This window comes from Canis lupus, chromosome 13 (genome assembly GCF_048164855.1).
Source record: "Canis lupus baileyi chromosome 13, mCanLup2.hap1, whole genome shotgun sequence".
NCBI classification, from domain to species: Eukaryota; Metazoa; Chordata; class Mammalia; order Carnivora; family Canidae; genus Canis; species Canis lupus.
Genome location: NC_132850.1, coordinates 43,521,905 through 43,544,742, shown reverse-complemented (window position 1 = coordinate 43,544,742; position 22,838 = coordinate 43,521,905). Strand labels below are relative to the sequence as shown.

Below are 22,838 nucleotides of genomic sequence, written 5' to 3'. Positions count from 1 at the left end.
TTGTTTACAGTGTTTGTTGCAGTAGCCCGAACCCAGACATCTGTGCTTTGGAAAGTCGTCTGTGACAGTCGTGCGGAGGATGCCACCAGGGGCAGGGGAACAGGTCATGGGGCTCCTGCTGGCAGCCGAGCGGCATTAGGGATGGTGGGGTTAGAACAGTGTAGACATGTGAGTGAGGGAGGAGGGAGCAGGACTGGGAGGCCTGGTGGCCCAGCGGCGGCTTCCCTGGGGAAGCAGGTGGGGGAGGACCGGGTCTTCCTTCCAGCAAGGGAAGAAGGAAGAGGGTGTGTGGAGCCTATCCTCGGCACATTAAGAAGCATCAGCACAGGGGCGTCCAGGGGGGACCTTGGTTCAGTATCTGCCTCTTGGATTCGGCACAGGCCCTGGCCTCAGGTCTTTGTTGTGAGCCCGGTGTTGGGCTCCGTGTTCAGGGGGACTCTGCCTGAGACTCTCCCTCCCTCTGCCCCTCCCCTGGAGCGCTCTCTCTGTCTGAGGTAAACACGTAAATCTTAAGGAAAAAAAGGAGCAACATCAGTGAGTGTGGTGGGGCTGGGGAGATGGGCCCTGTTAGTGGGAAAACAGATGGATGCGCTCCCTGAAGGACAGTGTGGCATAAGCAGCCAGCCCTTCCCCCAAAGTGCCTGCTCCTCACTTAGAAACCCCATCTCTAGAAACCAGAGTGGGTGAATCAGACAAATGCAAAAAGATGTGTGTATGAGACATTCACTGCAGCATGACGATGACGATAGGAAATCGGTCTCAGAAAGTGTGAGGTAGTTGTGTAACAGAATATCACATGGAAATGAACTGATACTTACTGACATTTATTCACATGGAAAGATATCCATCCCATATTGTGGAATGAGAGCTGCCTGGGGAGCGTGGTGTCACCCTGTAAGTTCATACTCCCAGAAAAAGACGGGGCGGTGAATGTAAAATATCAATGATAGCTCTTTCCGGCTGTGGAAAGGTAGGTCTTATTTTCTCCTTTATGCTCTTCTTTTTTTCATGATTTATTTATGTTTTTGAAAGAGCATGAGCACAAGCAGGGGAGGGGCAGAGGGACAAGCAGACCCCTGCCGAGCAGGGAGCAGGGAGCCCACACAAGGCTCCATCCTGGGATCCTGAGGTCGGAACCTGAGCAGAGCCCCCACGGCGCCCCTAAAGGTGTCATGGGGGGGGGGGGCTTGCCCTTACCGGTGTCACATTTCACTCCTCGCCAGCCAGCATCACAGTCACAGGAGCCGTCACCTGAGGGTCCTTGGCTGCATCTCCCGTGGACACAAGAACACACTAAGGGGAGATCGAAGTGGGATACAGGGCAGAAGAAAACTGTTAAACGTCCTCACTACCGCAGCCCACCGCCAAGTGCTTCAAACAGGCAAACGGACCTCCCTCCAGGGGCTCAGCCGCCCAGAGCCTGATCCCTTGCTGAGGGCAAAGGTGATCTCAGCCCAGCCCCAGGACCTGGTGAGTCTACTCTGATGTAGAAAACCTCCTTTGGAAACTTTCTTTATCTCTATACCCCCAAGATCCATGTTGGCAACCACCCCCAAGCATAAGGCCCACTGATATACATCTAGGGGTCTCATGACTGAGTTTTTACAAAACAGTAATAAATGATCTTTCCTAACAATAGCTGGGCCCCTAAGGATCCTGGAAACCTTGTCTCCAAAACACCCGGGAGGCTTCTGCTCTCCATACCCACCTCCCAACCTGAGAGTCTACGCTGGGCCCTCCCCGTGACCCTGGTGCAGCTCTTCCTGCCCATGAGTCCTGTCCGGGTGTTCTAACAAAACCACTTTTCTACCAAAGACATCTCAAGAATTCTTTCCTGGCCACTGGCTTCGAGCCCTAATGTCTTTCCTACATCGGAAAAGCACCCACAGGTCGTTAGACCTTGGACCCATGTTCAGGGATCGTTTACTAGAAGCAGCTCTTCACACGAAGGGCACCTCGGTCTCTAGCCTGGTTCCAGAGAATCACTGTCTTCATTGGGCTGGGCTGGCAGGAGGGGCAAGGGCAGGGGCAGAGTCGGACCAGGTCGTGACCTGTGGGACTGGGTCGCACTGTGGGTCGGTGACCCATGCGGAGCTAGTGTGCTCAGCTGAGGCTATCTGAGGACGCAGGGCGACACCTGGATGGGATCAGGTTGGCTCCCTAGGGTCTGTCCACTAGGTGTGTGGACCTGGGCGGCTCTGCCTACTTCAACCGCATGGAACAGCAGGTCCTTGGTCACCTGGCAGCGCCGCCTCTGAGAACTGGTGGGAAGCCTTGGGGTGAATGCCTTCCCCCCAGCAAGGCGTTCAGCCTTGGGGCTCAGCTGGCCCCAGGAAGGTAGAGCACGGATCCCCCGTGCAGAAGTCCTGCACACGTGAAAGCAGAAGATGCTTCCAAATGATGGGGGGTGGGGGGGCGGTGCTAGACTTGCAAGTACGTGTTATGTGGTCCAAGGACAAGGATCCCCTTACATACAGATTTTGTCTGGCTTGGAGGAACTGATGACAAAGCAGTGACACCAGCGGCAACGTATGACTTTTAGGGCAGAGTTGAGAAAAATGCCTTGTTTTCTCATTATGGGATAGGAACCTGTTCCCAAGCATGTGTCCTCCCCGGAGGAAGTCCGGATCAGAGAATGCAAACAGCTGATGATTTTTGCGAAATCAGCTTAAAGCCTGTGGCCTGCTGACGGTGAATTAATGATCTGCCGGCAAGGGACAGCACAACTCAAAGGCAAGGCTCTGGGGCCCAGCAAGACATGCATTCAAATATCAGGCCTCCCCCGGGTGCAACCTCGGGGGAAGCCCTGCAGCCCGGCCTTCACACACAGGCCCACCTGTGAGAGAGGCGCACGTAAGGTACGTGGGAGGAGCCGGACACCTAGCACCCACGGGTGCTTCACCTCTCAAGCAATGTCTGGGCCTGAGAGGCTAGCTGCGGGGCCAGCGCACAGGCAGACGGGAGCCCGCAGTTGGCTGCGGGGCAAGGAACAGATGGCAGGGCGGTCAGGGGGTGGGAGGGTGCGATTAGTGACCTGAGAGTGTTTGAAAACCGGGTTCTATGCAAACAACCCAACCCAGATATCCTTATAATCCCCAGGATGACAGAGGTGGGGCTGGGGGGCTACCCTGGGGGGGGGTACCCTGGGGGGGAGGCGGCGGGCGGAGCAGTGAGGGTGGGGCAGGCAGGGTGCGCACCTTGGTCGCAGTGGGCCCCATAGGCGCCAGGGGTGCAGGTTTCACAGGCCGTGCCCGCGAAGCCCGGTCCACACTCGCAGGCGCCTGTGCCGTTCACGCCGTCCAAGCAGATCCCGTTCCCGAAGCACACGTTTCCCGCTTCCCCAGGGCAGGGCTGGCATTGGGGGCCATAGAAGCCGGCACAGCACTCTCGGGTCTGTAAGGGGGACCAGGCCGGGCTGCACGGGGCAGGGGGGCCCTCCATCCGTGGGTTCTGGCCGCTACGGGGTCCAGAAAGTGGGGGGGCGGGGCTGGGTATGCAGAGCTTGGGGGCTGCTGGAGCACGGGGAGGGGGACAGGAAGCTTGGGGGGCTGCTGGAGTGAGGGGAGGTGTTGGGATGTGGGGTGGGTGTGGGGAGAGACAGGAATGAGGCCAGAGGGAAAGGAGGGCAGCAGGAACAGAGAAAAGAGTACTGAGGGGGTGGGGGGAATTTAAGAAGAGGAATCATGAGAGACTCCTGACTCTGGGGAGCAAACACAGGGTTGCAGGAGGGCAAGTGGGGGAGATGGGGTGTGACTGGGTGATGGAGGGCACATGATGGGATGAGTACTGGCCGTTATACTGTATGTTGGTTAATTGAATTTAAATAAAATATTAAAAAACACAAAACCCAAAAACAACAACAAAAGAATGATGGTGGTGGTGGGGGGTGATTCTCCTCCCCAGGCTCCTGACCCCTGACCCTGTGCTCCTGAGCCCTGACTCTATGCTCCTGACCCCCAGGTCCTGTGCAGGAGAAGCCCTGGGCATTTTGGATGCAGATTTCTTATCTTTCCCAGAAGCCTTACGGACTCTGCCCTTGGCCTGGGGCCCCCTTTCTTCCTGTTCTTTTCATTTTTGATTTTAATTCCAGTACAGTTCACATGCAATGTTATCTTAGTTTCGGGTGCACAATATAGTGATTCGGTAAGTCTGTACGTTACTCAGTGCTCGTCGTTATAAGTGCACTTTTTTGTTAAGTCTGTATTTATTTGGGCAGCCTGGGTGGCTCAGTGGTTTAGCGCCGCCTTCAGCTCAGGGCCTGATCCTGGAGACCCGGTATCGAGTCCCACGTCAGGCCCGCTGCATGGAGCCTGCTTCTCCCTCTGCCTGTGTCTCTGCCTCTCTCTCTCTGTGCCTCTCATGAATAAATAAATACAATAAATTGTATTTATGCACACAGACACACACAGAGAGAGATAGAGACACAGGCAGAGGAAGAAGCAGGCTCCCTGGGGGGAACCCGATGCAGGACTCGATCCCAGGACCCCGGATCATGCCCTGAGCCAGCGAGGTGCCCCATAAGTCACACTTTAATCCCCTAAACTGCCTTTATTCCCGAAAGCACCAAACTACCCACATCTATAAAACTCAGCACTCATCACATTAAGGGGGCATTACCACAGATCACTAACGATATTCCCTATGCTGCACTTCTCATCCTTGTCCTGTTTGGTAACTCGAAGTTTGTACCTCACAATCCCCTTCACCTATTTCACTCACTCTCCCTCCCACCTCCCCTCTGGCAACTGCCAGTTGGTTAGCTCTGTGTTTAAGAACCTGGGTTTTTTTTTTTTTTTTGGTTTTGCTTTGTTTTCATTTTTTGGGGTTTGTTTCCTTGTTCCCTTGTTTCGTTTTTAGATTCTGCACAGGGAATTATTGACTCACAGTGTCTTACATGCAAAGCGAATATAACATTATATGTTAATTAAACTTCAGTAAAAAAATAAATGGCTGAGCATGGCTGTGTTCCAGTAAAACATTTTTGGATACTGGGAAACAAAACCCAAAAAACCCACAAAACCTTCTGCATCCCCAAGCTCTGCAGCCTAAGGGCTGAATCATCCTGTTTCTGTAGGGTTGGCAGAGGCGATGTCTGGTCTTCTGGGAAAGAAGCAGGATAGGAAGTTATAGAGAATTTTCTTGCATATTCCAAAGCAACAGTGCAGAAATGCTGAGCTCTGGGGCCTGTCTTCTAAACAGCCAGGTGCACCTTCTCTTTCCTTCTGGCCCTGCCGTGACCCGAGGTGGTCCTCCCAGACTCTCAGTCCTTCACTTTCCTCACGGTGCAAGGGAATATCACAGCTTTATCCTGTTTCCCGACTGAGGTGTCTGTCCTGAGTTTTCCTGCCACCTCTGCTACCTGGCAGTGACAGCGAGGACAACGAGGGGGAAGAGGAGAGGCAGAAGGATCGATGTGAAGGCATCTGAAAAGTGTGACCTATGATATGACTTCCTGCCAGAATTGGAAGGGCAATTCGATCGTTGTACTCACAATGATGGTCTTCACACATTTTGCCTGGCACCCAATGAACAGGGATCGCTTGCCCATGAAATAGATGGTGTAGATACATCTCTTTATCTCTTTGCCCTGTGGAATGGAGATGCTTGTGTCAGCTCTTTGGTGAGGAGGAAGTTCCAGTTCCTAAGGGCAAGTAGGTGGGTGACATCCTGAGTTTTCTGTGCCTGAAATGTCCTGGACAGGGAAGGGGTTGGCTTCTTGGAGCTGCTTTGTGAAAAGGAGACATGCAAACTCCATGTTGGCTGCCAGAACTGAACAGGTGTCAACAGCCAACTGATTACATCTTACAGTGTTTCTGCAACAAGAACTTTGGTCTAGAAAACCAACTCACGTTAGGAAGATTGTCAAGGACATTAGATAAAGACATCCTGCAATAACAAGATTTGAGTCTAGGGAGAGAATCAGCATCGTATCATCACAAATTCTTATTCTCGTGCGATGAAAGGTGCAGAAGCATCTATTTTTTTGGTCATTATTAGAACATTACTAGAAGTAGCTTTTGCAATAAGTGGCTACGAGAAACCCAGATTGGTTGTCAACTCAAAGACATGTTTACTTCTCCCAAGTTTGCTGTCTGTTTATTGGAGAAAGTTGTAACTTCAAGTGTAAAAGGAAATCAGGCAGGTGACATTCACCCAGATTGGATATGGTTTTGGGTGTGGAGTCTGCCTTGTCTGATAAGATTCCTTGCTCTTGTCCTCACCTGGCTTCTGGGATTGGAAGATGTAGAAAGTGAAAAATCCCTCCCTGTATTGCACATCAACTGATGTGAACCCCAGCTCCTATTTAGGTATTAATTAAATTTTGCTTTGGCCCCCCAAAAAGAAATAGATTCAAGACTTTAGAAAGATGAATAAGAGAAGGTAAAATTAAATTAAAACCAAGTGCAGGAATTGAGGGCAGTGAAAATGAGGTGAGCTTGAGGCTCATTTCCTTCCTTCCTTTTTTGGGGGGGGGGTTCTTTGTCTGATTTAGACCTCCTGAGAGCTGCAAACTACTTTGTAAAGCAGACAAAATACTTACCAGTGGTTTAGTTCCAGCTGGGCAGATGGGTTGCTGGAAACACTTCCCACATTTTCCCTTCATAAAGCACAGAGAGGAAAAGTGAACATTTCATGGTTATTACTATTAGCGCAAAGTGAGGCTGCAAGTACTTTGCAGACCTTGGAGTTGAAGGTTTTAGGATATAGAACTGTGACTCAGAAAGGTATTAGGGAGGTTCATCCAGTTGACCTCTGTCCTATTCACTTAGGCTTGCACTCCAACTACTCGAGGCTTGGGGTGTCTGAGCATCGCTTTCCTCTATAGTACCCTTCTGATGCTGCTACTAATCCTTTACCCAGAGGAGGTCTTATCCCATTTACACCCCAATTCCTTTAATAACAGCCTCATGTGTGGAAAATGCACTATTTGGGGAATTGGTCCAGATTCTCAGGCTAAGACGATGGGTCACACTTAACACCCTGTCTTGGGAGCACCCGGGAGCCGAGGGCTTGGCGTGCAGAGGATACGCTCTGTCCTACAACAATGAGCGCACATGAAGAATGTCAGAAATTTTTGAATGTGACCCATTCCTAGGACAAGAGGAGACTGATGTGACTAGTTCTTAATGTATTCCCACCAGACAGGACAGTGTGGTCCTTCAGGGCTCTGGCTCTGGGGCCTGGATTTAACTCCTTGCCTGCCACTTGCTGGTCCTGTGAACCTGGGAGCATTACTTGACCTCTTGGTGGCTCCCTTTCCCCATCTGTAATATGGGGACAGCAATCATGCCTATTTTGTAGGGTGTCATGAGCATGGATTGATATATGCAACATGGGTATCGACCTGCATAAAATCCTTATAACTATATAAAGTATGGGCAGTGCCTGGTGCCTAATAAGTGCCTCCAACATCAGCAGTTGTCACTGTTATGGAAAGGCCCCACACCTTCCCATGGGCTGGAGTCCCGGGATTGCATTCTCTGTTACATGGAAATACTCCCATCTCCGTATTTTCTGTCCCAGCAGAGCAGGCGTGGCCAACAGCTGCCTGGGCACACTGTAGGCCCCTCTCTGCACCTACGCGAGGCCTGGCCTGTTTCTCTCTGGGAAGACAATGGCTTGAGTCTTGCTCTATACAACTCTCCAGGAGGTTCCCTGGCACTGATGCTACGGTTCATTGTGCCGGACTGTGAGCCCACACAGAGGGCAGGGATCGTGTCCTATTTATCTTTGATTCTGCTTCTTCATTCACCACAGATGCTCATTCAGTGTGTTGTTGAACTGAACTGAGAGACCCGGATAGATGAATCATATGCTTAAGAAATTCACAAAAAATGAAGCCAACAGTTGCCTCATTGGCCTTGGATATCACTTACTCGCACAATAGTAGTGTCGTTACTGACACACCTGTTCTTCTGAATTTCCAGAACTTTCCCCAAACCGTGGATCACTCCCTTGTCAGTGGCTGCGTTGGTGTAATTTATTGGAGCCTCGTTTACATACAGCTGTGAACAAGAGGGTCGAATGTGAGTTTTATTGTGGGGATTTCAAGGGAAACAGGGAAGCTAAGGGCCCGAGGCTATGACATCCCAGCAGCTGGGGGATGTGTCCGGCAGTGTTCCCCTGGAAGGTGACGCCCGCTCGTAGGAAGTGCTCTCCTCATGGAGGGGAGTCTGGGTGACAGGCCCACATCTGGCACCATGTTGTTGTGTGGGGGACCTGGACTCCGTAACTTTCCTCTCTCAACCTCAATTTCTTCTTCTGTAAAAGGAAGAGGCTGCTCTAGATCACCTGTAAGGTCTCTTTCCACCCTCATGTTAGTTGATTTGTGACTGAAGAATCCTGACTCACGACGGTCACATGAGTCTCACTGGCGAAAAGGCTGTGTGGGCAAGCTCAGCTGTGCCCGGGCGGTGGCCCTGGCGGTCTGAGCACCTGCCCAAACCAGGCACGGAGAACGACCCGCGCTGGCCTCTCAGCACCCTTCTCCGGTAACTTGTAAGCAACCTGCAGAAAGGCCAAGCCCCCGGCACTTAAGAAAAAAAAACAATGAGCATTTTTTTAGTTTTTTTGCTTGTGAAAAGTGTTCCAGTGGGTGGTACCCTCTCCCGGGGCATGCTGTGTGCTGTGAGGTTCTGTGGTATACACTGCTGACTCAGATTCAAGTCTGAGCTGAAACTTGTTTTGTTTTGTTTTAGGAGAGACCACTGGGATGATTGAGTGATGCAAAACAAGCAAATCCATCCATTCATTCATCAGTATAAATAATATAATTGGGAACAAATTGTTCTTTAAAGAAATTGGAGGGATCCCTGGGTGGCGCAGCGGTTTGGCGCCTGCCTTTGGCCCAGGGCGCGATCCTGGAGACCCGGGATCGAATCCCACGTCGGGCTCCCGGTGCATGGAGCCTGCTTCTCCCTCTGCCTGTGTCTCTGACTCTCTCTCTCTCTGTGACTATCATAAATAAATAAAAATTAAAAATAAAAAAAGAAATTGGAGAGAGAGCGTGCGTGCGTGCATGTAGGTGTGGGGTGGGAGAGGGGGATCCTTATTGTCCGAAGGAAACGTTGAGTTTGGATCCAGTAAGGGTTTTAGAATGACGGATAACATCCCACGTTTTCTGCAGCCGTGATACTGAAATGACTCCTTGTAGGTGCTGAAATGTGAACTGCCCTGGCACGTCCAAGGCCCTTATGATTCAGCTGGAATCAGGTGAGTTTCCGCTGGGCGTTGAGACAAATCGCGGTGGACCCCACAGAGGTGGGGTCTGAGATTGGGAAAGCAGCGGGAGGCTGGAGGCTGGTGTCAGTGGGGCTGCAACACAGACGCCCCAAAGCAGAGACACGGAGCTGCTTGAGAATCAACAAAGTGATGGGACTTCTGATGCTGTAACCCTGTGGATGTGGCCTTAAAAAGAGTCTGAATAATTCTCATTCTCAAGAGCACTGTGTGCTGCATTGAAATTCTTTTTTTTTTTTTTTTTTGCATTGAAATTCTTATCTGAGCGCAAGCTAGCTGGCTGTGAGGGCTGTCCCCGCGGCTCCCTCGCCCCTCCAGGAAGGGAAGGAGTTACCGGGAAGAGCAGAACCCTGACCGGGACATAGAAGCATTTGTGTATGATGAGGTAAAGATTGCTTTGGACCCAAGGATTTCCAACCAACCGGGAAATAAACGTGACAGAGCTGACCCTGATTCAAGTGATCGTGAGACAACGTTCATCTCTACGTGACGGAGCAAGGAGTGATACGGATAAACACACAAGACATCTATGTCCTTTACCAACAACAAGTTGCCTTACCAGGACAAATAGGGAAAGGATCTCCTCAACGTCATGACGTGACAGGTGGGATCATTTACAGGAGTCAGAGGAAAATACCTGGAGTCAGCTCTATCTGTAACCAAGATTTAGGCTCTTTTTTTTTATTCAAGCAGGTTGAAACAAAACGTCCGCAAAAATTCACTTGTGAAAAATGATGATACCACTGAGAACGTTGTTTTTAACACGGCACTTTTTAAAAGGACCAAAAAAATATTATAGTTAAAAAATGTCTGTGATGGGGTACCTGGGGGCTCAGCAGGTGAGTGTCTGCCTTTGCCCCAGGGCATGATACCAGGGTCCTGGGATAAGTCCCACATCAGGCTCCCCACAGGGAGCCTCTCTGTGTCTCTCATGAATAAGTAAATAAAATCTGTAAAAAAAAAAAAAAAGTCTGTAATTAAACTTTCGTCCTCTCAATACGGTGCGTAGTCTACCTGAAACAATGATTTATTCTTGTTTGTTTTCCTCGGGAGGATTTATACTAGGGCTACATTTGGGTTTCTTGTTGAATGTCCATAAACGATCTTCTTCCTTGAGGTTTGAAATAGGTCATCAGAATTACGCTTGAAGTACTTTACGTGTCTTGTCTCATCAATTCTCTTGCGTGAATTCTGAACACGGACCTATTTAGAGGTTGTATGAGATGAAGGCTGGAGCGCTGGTGTGGGGGTCAATTGGTCCTAGGACCGCGGTCTGGACGATCAGGCTGTCGGGCCATCACTCACGTGGCCGCTGGGTCCCACCTGTCAGTTGGCCCCCAAGAGCCGGTGCCACGTCCTGGGAGTTGGGCCCTGCTGTGGGTCCTCTTCTATCTTACAGACTGCTTGGGGACTGCCCAAGGGCTGTGTCAGGACTCAGTGTCAAAGGGTTAGTGCCAGGACTGGTGAGGCCCACTCTAACTATCCCAAGGCTGGTGCCGGGGAGGGCGAGCGAGCAGCCTTCTAGTGAAAGACAGGCAACTGCGCTTTGTCGGTAAGGCTCAGGGAGCACTGGGGTGACGACGGATCATGGGGGAAAGGCCAGCACCCCTAGGTTTGAAGTCACAAGACCTCACCTGGCCATCCTGGAGAAAGAAGCCAAGTAGGTAGGGGAAGCCCAGCATGGTCTCCCGGTGCATGCCACTGTGCAGGTCATTCCTCAGCAGCTTCTCTTCCAGGACCACGTGGTACCTGAGTACGTCCTCCTCCTGGACAACAAACAGAATTGGAAGTCACCCCGCAGGTCAGCGAGTCTGTGGGCCCTAGGAGGCTGCCAGGCGCCAGGCACGGTGGGAGGGATAGGAGCCACAGGTTGTGGAATAGGAAGCTGTAGAGGCATCAGGCACAGTAGATGTCAGATACTGAATGGAGACACATCACCTCACACTTGGCCAATCTTCCAGGTGGGATGGCCCAGAACTCGTGCTGTGACCCTAAAACCCAGGTGGAGGGCATGACACCTGATGGAGGGTTTTAAAGATGATTTATTTGAAGAGCATTGCTAGGAAGGGAGAGTCCCACACCTCAGCCTGTGTTTCACCTCAGGGGCCTATAAGGAGATCTAGCTGGATTTTTTGAAAGATGGGATGTGTGTTCTCTGCAGATACAGTGGCCTGTGGGATGGGGGCGGTACTGAGACCTGAGGGTCTCACACCTCAGACAGTTGGCAGGCTGGTCCATCATGGAGGGAGGAGGGGTGTCGCTGTTCCGGGACAGCGCGTCCTGTGAGCTGGAGGACTGGGCCTGAGGTCCTGTGTTGGAGGACTGCCTCGGGGGGCACACAGGCCCTGGGGAGAAGCTGGAGGCCTAGGGTCTGAGGACATGACTACAGGAATAGGGTGCATGCACACGGCTCAAGGGCAGTCAGAGACAACCAGGGATGAGCAGGGTCCCTGAAGAGCCACAGGAGCACTGGAGGGAGGGAAGGAGGGATGGGAGGGAGGGATGTGGGAGGTGGGGGATGGGGGGCTATAAAAGATTAGTCACTTGAACATAATCTCTGCAATTTTCTCTCTCTGTGTCGTAATAAATATTTTATGGATTCACAGGAAAAAAAAAACCAAAAAAGGAAAGAAGGAGGGTGAGTGAATGAGACACAGAGAGGAGAGTGAGACAGCACGAGCGTGGGCTTTGCCTCTGGGCCCAGCCCAGAAAGAGCGCTGGCTTCCCAGGACATACGGGTCAGGCATAGCACCTTCCTGCCCCTAAAGTCTCCTGAGCGACCACTGAGACTTCCTGCTCTTCAATGTCAAACCTGATGCCACCACAACTGAGCTCACTGAGCCCAGGATGGGGGTGGGGGTGGGACCAGAAGCACTGCTGGGCAAGGCTGGACGCAGGTGACTTGATGGTCTCTCAGCTCCCAGCCTGCCCCTGACTGCCCGGGACCGCTGTCTACAACTGCCTGTGTCCCGACTCCTGCGCAGCTCTGCCAGTGAAAGTGCTGGAAGGAGGCTGAGGCCAGTCAGAGGGAAGGAGGGAGAGGGGGTACGTCTCCCCTTTGCTCCCTGTCCTTGTGGGCACCCCCAGCCCACCTGCGCCCTGGGAGTGGCAGTGGACTCTGGGAGGGCTGTCTCCCCGACGAAGCGGCTGGGGCGGGCAAGGCACTCCACTGGGTCTGCTCCTGGCCCCCAGGCCCTGGTGGGGGGAGGGTGGGGTCAGAGCGCCTGGCGACCTGCACCTTCTCCATAGCCTGAGAGGTTCTGTGGGCTGTTCCGTTTCTGAGTTGCAGTGACTTTGACCTCTGCCCTTTGCTCTCCCACCCTGGTCGGGGGCAGGGAGTGCCTCCTGCAGCTGCCACCCAACGGCTTCTCTCTCCTCTTCACCTGTCACCTACACCCACACCGATTTGTGCCCAAGAAACCGTTCACACTATTAAAGTCTCTCGGGCACCATGTCCTGCCCCTGCTGGCCCCTGGCTGGCCCCAGAATAAGACAAAGGCCCTGCGACTCTGACAGGGCTGGAATGTTTTTCTGAACTTAACTGAGACTGTCTTTGTAGCTTCAAATGATCCTTGGGCTCTTGGGGAAAACGAGGTTTCATCCCAGGGCAGCAACACCTGAACAGGTTCGCTGGGCGCGGGCAGGCTGGGGAAACAGACGAGGGTGGTCTCTGCCCCCCCAGAGCTGCGCTGGCCACTTTCAGGAGTAGGTCCCGCCTTCACGGGCTCCAGAGCCCCCTGGGCCAGTGAAGGCCCAAAGGACCACTCATAACACTGCACAGATGCTGGAGGGTGTGCAAATGGTGCACACTCACAGGACAGATCGTCTGATGGCTCTGAGGCCAGAACTGGCCGGCTTCCCCGAGGAGGTCAGAGCAGATGTGGACAAGGGTTGGGTGATTCAGGAGGTAGTGGGTGCATGCGCACCTATGGGTGCATGTGCAGCGTGTGTCCATGTGTGTCAGTGTGTGCGCGTGTGTGTGGGGGCATGGGGGGCTGTGCAGGAGGCATGAGGTGGGGGGTCGTGTGGGGAGCACGGGGGGGCTGTGTGGAGAGCATCGTGGGGGTTCCATGCAGGGAGCACAGAGGGGCCTTATGGGGAGCACCAAGGCCAGAGGCTGCTGAGCGTGCAGTACGTGCCAGCGCGCATCCCTGTCTGAAGCTACAGGGAACAGTGTGCTTGCTGTGCAGATAGCGTCACGAGTGTCCTCTCATCGTGGGGGTGCTGGGAACAGGGTGACTCGCTCCTATGACAATTCTGGAGCCGCTGGTGACTAAAGGATGCCTGGTGGCCAGTGGACAGAGGCCTTAATTCCTGGCTGGGTGGTCTGTACTCCATCTTGCAGACATGGGGATGCACCCAGGGTGTCGAGGCACCGAGTGGCACGACTGGGACTGATATCCTGACAAAATCCCCTGATGGCCTTGGAGGAGTCAGGGAGGATGGAGGCCGGAGGGGAGGAGGTAGGAACACATGACCCGCCTCCTCTGCATCCCTGTCACAGGGACCAGGAGACCAGGGGACTGGGAGGCCAGGGCGCGGAGGAGGGATGGGGTCCGGCCCGCTTCCTGGGGCACATGCTGCAGGTATCTGGGGGCGGGCCACTTCCAGAGACAGGGTGTTTCTGGGGTTTCCTGAGGCAGACAGGGAGGGTGCTGGAGAGGGCGCCGCCCCTGGGCGGGGGGGTGGGTGAGCACAATGTGGAGACCTGCCAGTGGCTCCCCTACTTCCCCTACTTACTAGGGTGGCGGCCTTCCTCTCCTGGAGGTACTTCTCCACGGCACGGTTGCTGGGAGCGAACACTGTGTAGGCCCCGGCTGCCTCGATGGCACCGGCCAGGCTGTGCTGCTGTGATGGGAGAGGCAGAAGGCATTAAGGCGTTAAGGTGGAAGGCGTTAAGACTCGCAGTGCCTGTGTCCCCCTGCATCCCCCCTCCTGGCCAAGGCCACCTAGACGCATGGTACTCACGGTGATGGAGGCCCGGAAGGTTGAGTAGTCGGGCATCTGGTCCAGCCGTGCCAGCAGGCTCGGTAAGGGGCCAGTCAGACTTCTTCGGGGAATCAGCACCTGGGGAGGGAGCCCCCGCATTCTGTCAGCTGTGTCCACAGGCAGGTCAGGTCACGTGAGCAGATGCACTGACAAGGACCGCTGCATGTGAGTCCCCACGCTGTCCCTGCGGCTGCTGCAAGGGGCAGCTCTCCTCTGAGAGCCACCTGCTGAAGGGGGTGCAGCCTGGGGCCTGCAGTGTGCTGGCTTTGAGCCCCAGGCCACCACCCTCGGCTGGGCACCCGCGTGCCAGTGTTCATGATGACCTTGACTTGAGGACCCCTGTCCAAGGGCAGGTGTGAGAGGACCTTAGGGAGCCACTGCCGCCAGCAGTCGCACAGAGATGGCACACAGACAGGAGTCTCCGGTGGTTGGTCACCTCCTGCTCAGCGGGTCTCTAACCCCGGAGCTCTGCTCCATGCGTCCTCCTCGTGAGGCTAGGACAGCCGTAGTGTGCTCCCTAGGCCCTGGCACTCACCAGGTGGGAGCATAGGACATGCTCTTCTGTCCAGGGCTTGGCACCGACTGTGCTGCCAGGCCCACCAGCTGTCAGCGGCTACGAGGCTAGGCCCAACCAGGGACCTCGAGTCACAGCAGCCCTCCCTGGGGACATGCCATACTGTGGAGACCGGGCCACACCACGAGGAAGGGGCACAGTATGCCAGGTGAGTCTGCCACCCCCGATTCCCTGGAAGTACAGAGGGGGAGAGAGGAGTAACCTAGCCTTTACTTGGGGGAGGCCTGCTAGGCAGGAGGCACAAAGAGAGGGTGTTTAGTGCTCCCCAGGGAGGGAAGAGGAGGGGGGAGGAGGTGCAAAGAGGGCGTGTGGCCTGGCCACATGTGCCGTCTCCTTGATGACTCAGGCTGTGGGGTAGGGAGGCTTGCAGGAGGTCCCAGAGGGATGACGCTCAGGAGAGGAGAGGGCTGAGGCACCCTTGGACTGCTGGGTGTTGCCACCAGAAATGCAAAGGGGCGGGGGGGGGTAATTTAGTGCTTTGGGAAGCCAGGATCGCAGAGGAAAAGTAAGCTTGGCAAGTAATGTTGGTCTGCATCCTGAGTCGTAAATCCAGCATGCTCCCTGCAAGTGACCACTAGCTCAAAAATGTGGGTTTTCTTAATGATTCCTGGTAATCCAAGGGAATTGCAAGGCTTTTGCAAAATAATGCACCTAGGAGTCTCACAAATAGCCTCTCTTTGCTGCACAGAAATAGTTGACCTTTTCTGTAGATTAAAACCAAAAGTGCATACTTAAGTGCCAAGGGGGATAATTTTAGGGGAAATGGTATTGGTTAATCGTCTTTTCCTATCTTCCACCTTCCAAAAGTTCCCATAAGGCCCTAAGTTCTAACCCCGATTTTCAATGAAAATCCTAATATAGTAACTGAAAATTATAGGAGAGCTTAAAACTCCGTTTCTCGCTATCCTTTCTTCCTTTCTATTTCATACATTTGAACACTGTTGCGTCGCGTCTTAGAAGACAATGAAAATTTCAAAAATACTTTTTCTACCCCTTCCCACTTTTTTCTAGGCCTTCCTTACCCCATGTTTGTAGGGGGCAATCATGCAGAAAGGGGAGGGAAAGAGCGACCTGTAACCACCAGCCCTTTCCCCAGCTCTTGGGGAAGACTTTCACGTAAATGAGACATAGGACACGTGTGGCCACGCATGACGTAGGAGTCACTGCAGAATGGAAGCCGGGTAAGTAGCACAGAGTCCGACTGACCCTCTAGGCAGTTTTAGCATTGATGTCATGGAGCACGACACATGCCACCCCTGCCAGAGGTGGGTGTTTCTGCCCCCAAAAGATGTGGTGCGGGAACACAGATGGATGAAGTCAGAAGAGCCGTCTGCGGGGAAGGCTGCGAATGTGTACCTTGCTGATGACGTGTATCACGCCGTTCGTGGCTGCATTGTCACCATCAATGAAAGCTGCTCCTTCAATTGTGATATTCTGTGAATGCAAATCAAGGTAGGTCTTCACAGGGCAGTGATTCAGGGACTGAAACTACATCTGCACTTCACACTTCTTGAGCAGTCGTGACTTTGACCCTTTTAACCATGACCTGAGGTTAGAGGTATGTTCACATCGTGACACACTAGTTGACCCTCCCACCACACACGCGCAGTGAAGTGATACTTTCCTGTACTTTTTGGGAGGTTCCTGAACACCGATTCTGTTCTTTTCTGCTTCGTTCAAAGGGTGCTGGTTGGGGTTCAGTACAGCCATCCTGTAGTTTGAAAGCATCTGTGGATGGTGTCGTGGGTGGAACTGTGTGTCCTTGGGGCTCACATGTTGGGGTCCTAACCCAGTACCTCACAGTGGGGACTTAGTGGGAAACAGGGTCTTTACAGAGGAACTTGAGTTACAGTGAGACCGGTCGGTGAGCCGTACTCCGATTCGGCTGGGGTCCTCCAGAGGGGGACATGGAGAGCCGTGCGGGGGCGGGAGTGGGGTGGGGGTGGGAGCCCTGAGCTGAATAGAGGGCCTGCGACAGCCCCTCCCACAGCCTCGGGGGCCCACCTTGCACACAGCTTGGCCTCCGGCCTGGCCTCCAGAACCGTAAGAGGAATTCCCTGTTGTCTGAGCCTCTCGCTTGGTGGTGTGCCATTACAGCGGCCCCAGCAGCTCCATCTGACTTTCCTGACCAGAACCCAGCTACTTCTCAAGAATATTATTTACGCGACCTACCCACCTGGCTTGGCCACCAAGCAGCCATGGCTTGGCCGTGCTCCCTTCTGTCCACTTTCTTTCTTCCTCTTCCCACCCCACCCTTTGTCTGAAATCCCTCCTGGGACGCTAGGTCCAGACGCGGGCCTGTCTCACCCTGGCAGCTCCCAGGTCACATCGGCAGAGGCCCTGTAGAGACGTTCCTGGCCACCTTGCACTGACGAGCGGGAGGGAAAGGTGATTGAGAGCAGTAGTTCTAAAGCATTCTGGACGGTGGCTCACGTGCACTGATGTAGCGGTTCTCCCTCTCCAGGAGAACCTTCATTTCTACCTCATGCACCGCACAGAAAGTGCTTTAAAACACTCGTGTACAGCAAGGCAGCCAAGCTTCCCAGAGCAGGCCTGAGTGCAGGCTCTAGTGCATGGCAGTCCACACCGGGAGCCAGGCTTCTGCAGGGGGGCACTCTTCCTTGCGCTCAGTTGGTATCTGCTCAGTGACTCTAATGTCACATAAAATCCTGTGGCTTGTGACGGCGCAGCTAGATGGCTACCAGGACCTGCTCGTGTTAGTCACTATGAATAGCCAAGGCTGGGAAAGTGCGCGATATTTACCCAGAACAATGGAAAAGTGTGCCTCTGTGGCTCGGCCTGTGGTCTGTCAGGAAGTGCCTGTGGCCGACCTGTGGCTGGAGGGTCACATTTCGTAGCCTCATTACTACGGGGTAATGCGTGTGTGTCAGGACACGTTGGCAGTTGCTGAGGCTGGGTGGCGCCCCCATGAGACTCCTCTTCCTGGCCTACTCCATTCATGTATTCCTGTGGTGCACACGCTGTACACGCAGACAGCACACATGCAAACAGCCTATTTCTGCTTAGCAGACAGGCTATGGCGCTCTCTTACCCCGTCCGCCTTCGCCACATGAAGAAAGCTGCCCGGCAAAGCTGTGGCCAACCTGTCCAAGGGTGACAGGGCCTGCAGGTCGGCCAGTCCGTAGGTGCCCCGCAGCATGTGGTATCTGGAACAGTCCGTGAGGCCAACCGTAAAACATCGGTGCATGGAGGACTGTCATGAAGTAGCTAAGGAACCCGGTTCTAGAGCTGGACCACCAGGGTCAGACTCTTCTCCAGGAACTCCTAACCCTGGCACCTTGGGTTACTTACTGGATCAGCCCACACCCCAATGCACAGCTGTAGACCCACATTCTAGGGGCGTTTGGAGGAGGGACCGAACGTATGGAAGGCAGTCAGAGCGAACTTGGGAGCTGGACGTGAGCTACCACCTCCCAGGGGAAGGAGGCGAGGAGGGTTCCAGAACACGCAGAGTTTTGCAGGGTGCCAAGGACCAGGGCTCCCCCTCCACTGAGCGTTGTGGGACCCAGGAAATCTAACAAAAATCCCCTACCCCTGGACAAGCAGAGCAGGACTAACTCCATTTTGTGCTACACCCGCCATCTCATGCAAACCCCTCCACACGACCTGCCTGTTGTTTAAGGCGCTCCCTCACCCTAGTTTAGCTATTAAGCACACCCTTATCAGAAACTAGCACACATAGGAATGCGGGACCTCTGACCTTTAACCGCCAAAGAATGAAAACCCCTCTTTTGCTCGCCAAACCTGCGCGCCAATTCTAACCAGAATAATAGGCCAGTTCAAATGGTCACTATAAGGTGAATCGTAATTCAATTGGCCACCTGCGTGTGGACCAACATGACTGTAACTTTCTGCGTATGTTACAATCTCATTGGCCACTGGCCCCTGTAACACTGCTGTGCTTCTTAGTCTCGGGGTCCAAGTCCCTGCTCTGCTGTATGGAGTATACTTGGACCCAAGCTCGAGCTTGTAAATAAACCCTCATGCATTTGCATCGGTGTCGGCTCCTTTGTGGTTTCTCGGATTCGCAGTCTTGGGCACAACAAGCGTTGTTCACCCTGACGCCAGGATGATAGCATGGAGAACAGGACACAGGACACCTACTTTACGAGGGCTGGCATGTGGCTCTTGGACAGCCAGAAGGTTTTCTCATCATGGTCCATGTCTGCAATGGCTTGCTGGGAAGGCACAAGGACGGTGAGGTTGGCGGCAGCCGACAGCAGGGGTTGCAGAGAGGCATCCTGCATCATAGAGGGAGACTAGGTGGGTCTGAGACAGGTTACAGGGCAGGCCGCGTGGACTGCGTGCTTGGCCAAGGAGCCAGGTTCCCTCGGGAGTGATTTCAGGGATGCTGCGAAGGACTCAGGACCCCTTTCCTTAATCCATCCCACCTACTCACTCACCCCACCTCTGACGTGCATTCTTTTTATTTAAATGGGTCAGCTTGGTCAAAAGACAACTTTTCCTGAGCCCCTGTCAGACTTTGAACTGTTATCAGTCATTTACTCTGTAGTCTAAACAAGAACCAGAGAATGGTGTTGATGATCATGCATGGGTGTGTGAGCCCTAAAGCCCTGGACACCCCAGGATAAGGATGGCAGGAAGGTTACAGGAGGATTTGCAGCTTGGAGGATGCACTGGGCTCCTGAAATCAAATTTGGCCTACTCTGTTCTCACCCGGAGCTAGTTCGTGGCAGAGGTGCTGTGCTTACGCTTCACGACTGATCCCAGGAAAAAACAGGAAGTCCTGGTCTGTCATGTTCCTAGATTTCTGTGCGTTCACCCACCGCAGCTCATTTCTGGCTGTGACCATGACAGGACTGGAGGTGACTTAGGGGAGATGTGCCCCACTGCACTCGTGCTCTGTCTGTATGGGGACCAGCCTGTGCTGCCAGACCCTGTCTTGCTCTCTCTCGTGGGGGTGGGGACAGGCCCCGCAGGACAGGAGCAGCTGCCCTGGTGCCGTGCTGACCGGGCAAGGTCTGTGTGGGCGAGTGGCTACTCGAAGAGCTCACGAATGCTTTGGGGGCACCTGGGCCTTAGGCACAGACGCAGACGTTCACCCCCTGGATGCACTGGGGACGGGATTGTTCACCCCAGGACTTTCCAGGGAAGACGGGGAAGCTCCTCCTGGGCTGAGAGCTGAACACAGGCGGACCCAGGTTCTAGCTGTGGACCCCGACCCCTCAGTGCTCTGCAGTCATGGAGGACCTGGCATGGGGACGGGGATGACCCCAGGTTCCAGCTGTGGACCCTGACCCCTCAGTGCTCTGCAGTCATGGAGGACCTAGATTTGGGGTGGGGACTGAGCTGTGGGTGGTGCTGCACACAGCCCCCAACTGGCTGCAAAGCTCCCTAGCCCCACCTGGAGCAGCTGTCCTTTACCCTGCCCATGTGGCAGGATCCCCAGGGGAGCCTTGGGCCCACCACAGGGTACCTGGGGGGGGCCTAAGCGTGGCCACATAAACAATGTGTGTGTGACCCTGAGGTGCGGTCAGGGGTCAGGGCGGGAACTGCCGCTCTCCACCGCCTCCCCCTCCTACCAGCTGCGGTTTGGGTTTCCTGTCACAGGCACGCAGAGTTCCCCGCCCATGCGCACTCCCTCTGTCCCACAGACGTACTCACATTTATCCACTGGTTAAACGGGGCTGCGGCGGACAGAAATGACAGCTCCTTCTCCGTGTCGCCCGGCGGGGAGGAGACATGAGAGAGAACACAGGAGGAGGGACGGGGACTGAGTGGGATGGCAGCACGTCTGTGCGCCCCGCCCAACCTCCTGTCATTGGCCCTCACGCGGTGGGACCAGGCTGCCCACGCTGCCCGTGTCGGTCCCACCTAACGGCTTGGTCATTCTCTACCTGTGGGGTCAAGGACTAATTCTAGAAACTCGGATGGAGCGACCACCTGACGTCCTTCCAAGTCAGAAGTGAGTGTGTGAGGCAGTGGTAGCTGTCGTGTGCAGGTCACTGGCCGCTGTGTGCGGGTCACTGGGCTCAGGGCGTGCACCCTGCCACGGCCAGGGAGGAGTGGCAGGGATGGGCCGACACCAGGGTTTTCACTGGGCCTGGTCCTCCCTGATTCCTCAGGCATGTTACCGGGTCCCTGTAGGCCTCTACTTTGTCCATAAGACCGAGACAAAAATGCTACAGCTCACAGGATGCCGTGAATCTCGGGGGAGTGCGTGCCTCCCCCGCGTGGGGTGGGTAGGCACACGGGGCGCGCTCAGCAGCCAAGCACCCCGCTCTCCCTGGAAGGCGTGTTGAGAAGCTACAGGGCACCCTGTGGGGTGAGCGAAGGGTAGCAGGTGGACAGGACGACCTGCGCTCTCACACGGCTTACACTTGCTGGGGTACATCAGTGCTGGAAAAGAAGCCCGCGATGCCACTAGCTCAGGGACATGTGTGGGTGTGACCAGGGGACCACCGGACCTTGGGTGGAAACAGACGGGCCTCGTTGCCAAGTCTGCCGTGGGCTAGCTGTGTGGCCTGGAGCACGTCAGCTAACCTCTCTGAGAGCTCAGGTCTTCTCTGGAAATGAATCTGGAGACGCCCTGCTGCTAGGGCTGCACGGACCCTGCACTCGCAGGGGGGTCGGTGGGGGGAAGCCTTTGAAGGATCACACAGCACGAAGACGGATGTTGATGTCGGCAAACATGCACAGAGGCTAAGTGTCAGAGTCAACTCAGCTCCTCCCTAGAGTGTTCGGGGTGGCTAATGGGCCAGTAAATAGCTGTGAGACACGGAGTTAGTAAACAGCAGTGCACGGTCGACCAGTCGACGGGTCGCTCAAAACTAAATAAGGACACCTCCAGACTTCACGGTTTGGGTGGGGGATGGGTCACCTCCAAGCAATGACAGTTCAGTGTGATGTGAATGGGACCCTCCCTATGTACTGGGGCAGAGGCTCCTGCGGGCCCGGTGCTTGGAGAGCCCCTGGTGGGTCCCCCCGGCTGCCCAGGGGTCCTGGGCCAGGTTTCTCAGGCTCTCACTTTTCTTTCCTTTTTCCTTTTCTTTTTCCTCCCTTCTGCTCCCCTCCTCTTTTTTCTTTTTACTTTCTCTGTGGATTCATTTATTTGAGAGTGGGGGGAGGTAGAGAGACAAAGGAAACTCAAGCCGACTTCCAGTCAAGTGCAGAGCCCAGAATGGGGCCAGGTCTCACGACCCTGAGATCACGACCTGAGCTGAAGTCAAGAGTTGGAGACCTCACTGACTGAGCCACTCACATGTCCTTCTGTTTTCTTATCCATAAAATGGGCACATAGTGGTCTCAGCCTCAGATAGTGGTTGTGAGGTTCACATGGGGTGTGGCTGCATGTCAAGAATCAAGTTAGATGCCTGGCACGCGGACGGCAGACACGCAGCCCCCGGAATGGCTCTCCTTCCTCAGGGCACCCAGCAACACCTACACAGTGTACCAGGGCCAGTCAGCGGCTCATCAGAGAAGTCGGGGAAAGAAAGAGGTAGAAGAGCAAGAAACGGAAGTCCCCATCCCCAGGACATGGAGGGTGCCAATAGACGTCAGCGCTCTTCAGACTGTGGAACGTGTGACCCCAGGGCACGTGCACACCTGCGTGTGTACGACCTCCTGGAGCACCCGACTGGTAGATCACCTCGAAGCAGCCTCACTAAGACAGTCTGCTTTTTAAGAGTTTGTGTGCATGGTTCTGCACAGGCGTCCCCTTGGGTGACTTACCACCGCAGCATTTCCATAGCACAGGAGCCCATCGCCCTCGTAGCCCTCCGGGCACACACAGCTCCAGAGGCCCGACGACATAAGCTGACAGGTTGCCTGAGGAAGCAAGGAGAAAAGGAAGGGTTGGCTTCCCTCAGTATCCCCGGAGCCACAGGCTCCATCGCAGGCGAGAATTGCGACTCGGGGTTGGGAGGCGCAGGGAGAGGCCCGCTGATCCTGCCTGTCACTGCAAAAGGCTCCTGCCTGCATGTCTGCTGCAGCTGCTGCTTAATCACGATGAGGTTCTTTCTCTCCATCCCTTGCAGACTTAGCACATAAAAAG

At 54.3% G+C, this 22,838-nt stretch overlaps 1 protein-coding gene and 1 long non-coding RNA gene across 7 annotated transcripts in view; one reads left to right on the top strand and one right to left on the bottom strand.

Annotated features, from left to right (window-relative positions):
* STAB2 (stabilin 2) overlaps positions 1 to 22,838 on the bottom strand; it is a 138,711-nt gene that overhangs the window by 44,793 nt on the left and 71,080 nt on the right. For 4 of the 5 annotated variants that reach the window (XR_012006020.1, XM_072773381.1, XM_072773379.1 and 1 more), the window contains exons 27-39: positions 22,517 to 22,612; positions 20,450 to 20,497; positions 18,929 to 19,065; positions 17,856 to 17,970; positions 16,160 to 16,237; positions 14,209 to 14,307; positions 13,981 to 14,088; positions 10,875 to 11,006; positions 7,878 to 8,006; positions 6,542 to 6,598; positions 5,492 to 5,587; positions 3,198 to 3,393; positions 1,198 to 1,293 (exon numbers count right to left, since the gene is read on the bottom strand). Coding sequence is in view for 4 of the 5 variants with exons in the window: in XM_072773381.1 (XP_072629482.1) it covers positions 1,198 to 1,293; positions 3,198 to 3,393; positions 5,492 to 5,587; positions 6,542 to 6,598; positions 7,878 to 8,006; positions 10,875 to 11,006; positions 13,981 to 14,088; positions 14,209 to 14,307; positions 16,160 to 16,237; positions 17,856 to 17,970; positions 18,929 to 19,065; positions 20,450 to 20,497; positions 22,517 to 22,612 (1,387 nt within the window). In the remaining variant the exon portion in view is untranslated. The remainder of the gene's footprint in view (positions 1 to 1,197; positions 1,294 to 3,197; positions 3,394 to 5,491; positions 5,588 to 6,541; positions 6,599 to 7,877; positions 8,007 to 10,874; positions 11,007 to 13,980; positions 14,089 to 14,208; positions 14,308 to 16,159; positions 16,238 to 17,855; positions 17,971 to 18,928; positions 19,066 to 20,449; positions 20,498 to 22,516; positions 22,613 to 22,838) is intronic. The other variant, XM_072773380.1, reaches the window with a different exon arrangement.
* LOC140602999 (uncharacterized) lies at positions 726 to 8,990 on the top strand. 2 transcript variants are annotated; one of them, XR_012006022.1, is made up of 6 exons: positions 726 to 970; positions 1,224 to 1,470; positions 2,586 to 2,858; positions 7,929 to 8,027; positions 8,272 to 8,499; positions 8,700 to 8,990. It is a non-coding gene; the product is annotated as an uncharacterized lncRNA (long non-coding RNA). The 2 variants fall into 2 exon arrangements; XR_012006021.1 differs by lacking the exon at positions 8,272 to 8,499 and having other exon boundaries at positions 732 to 970.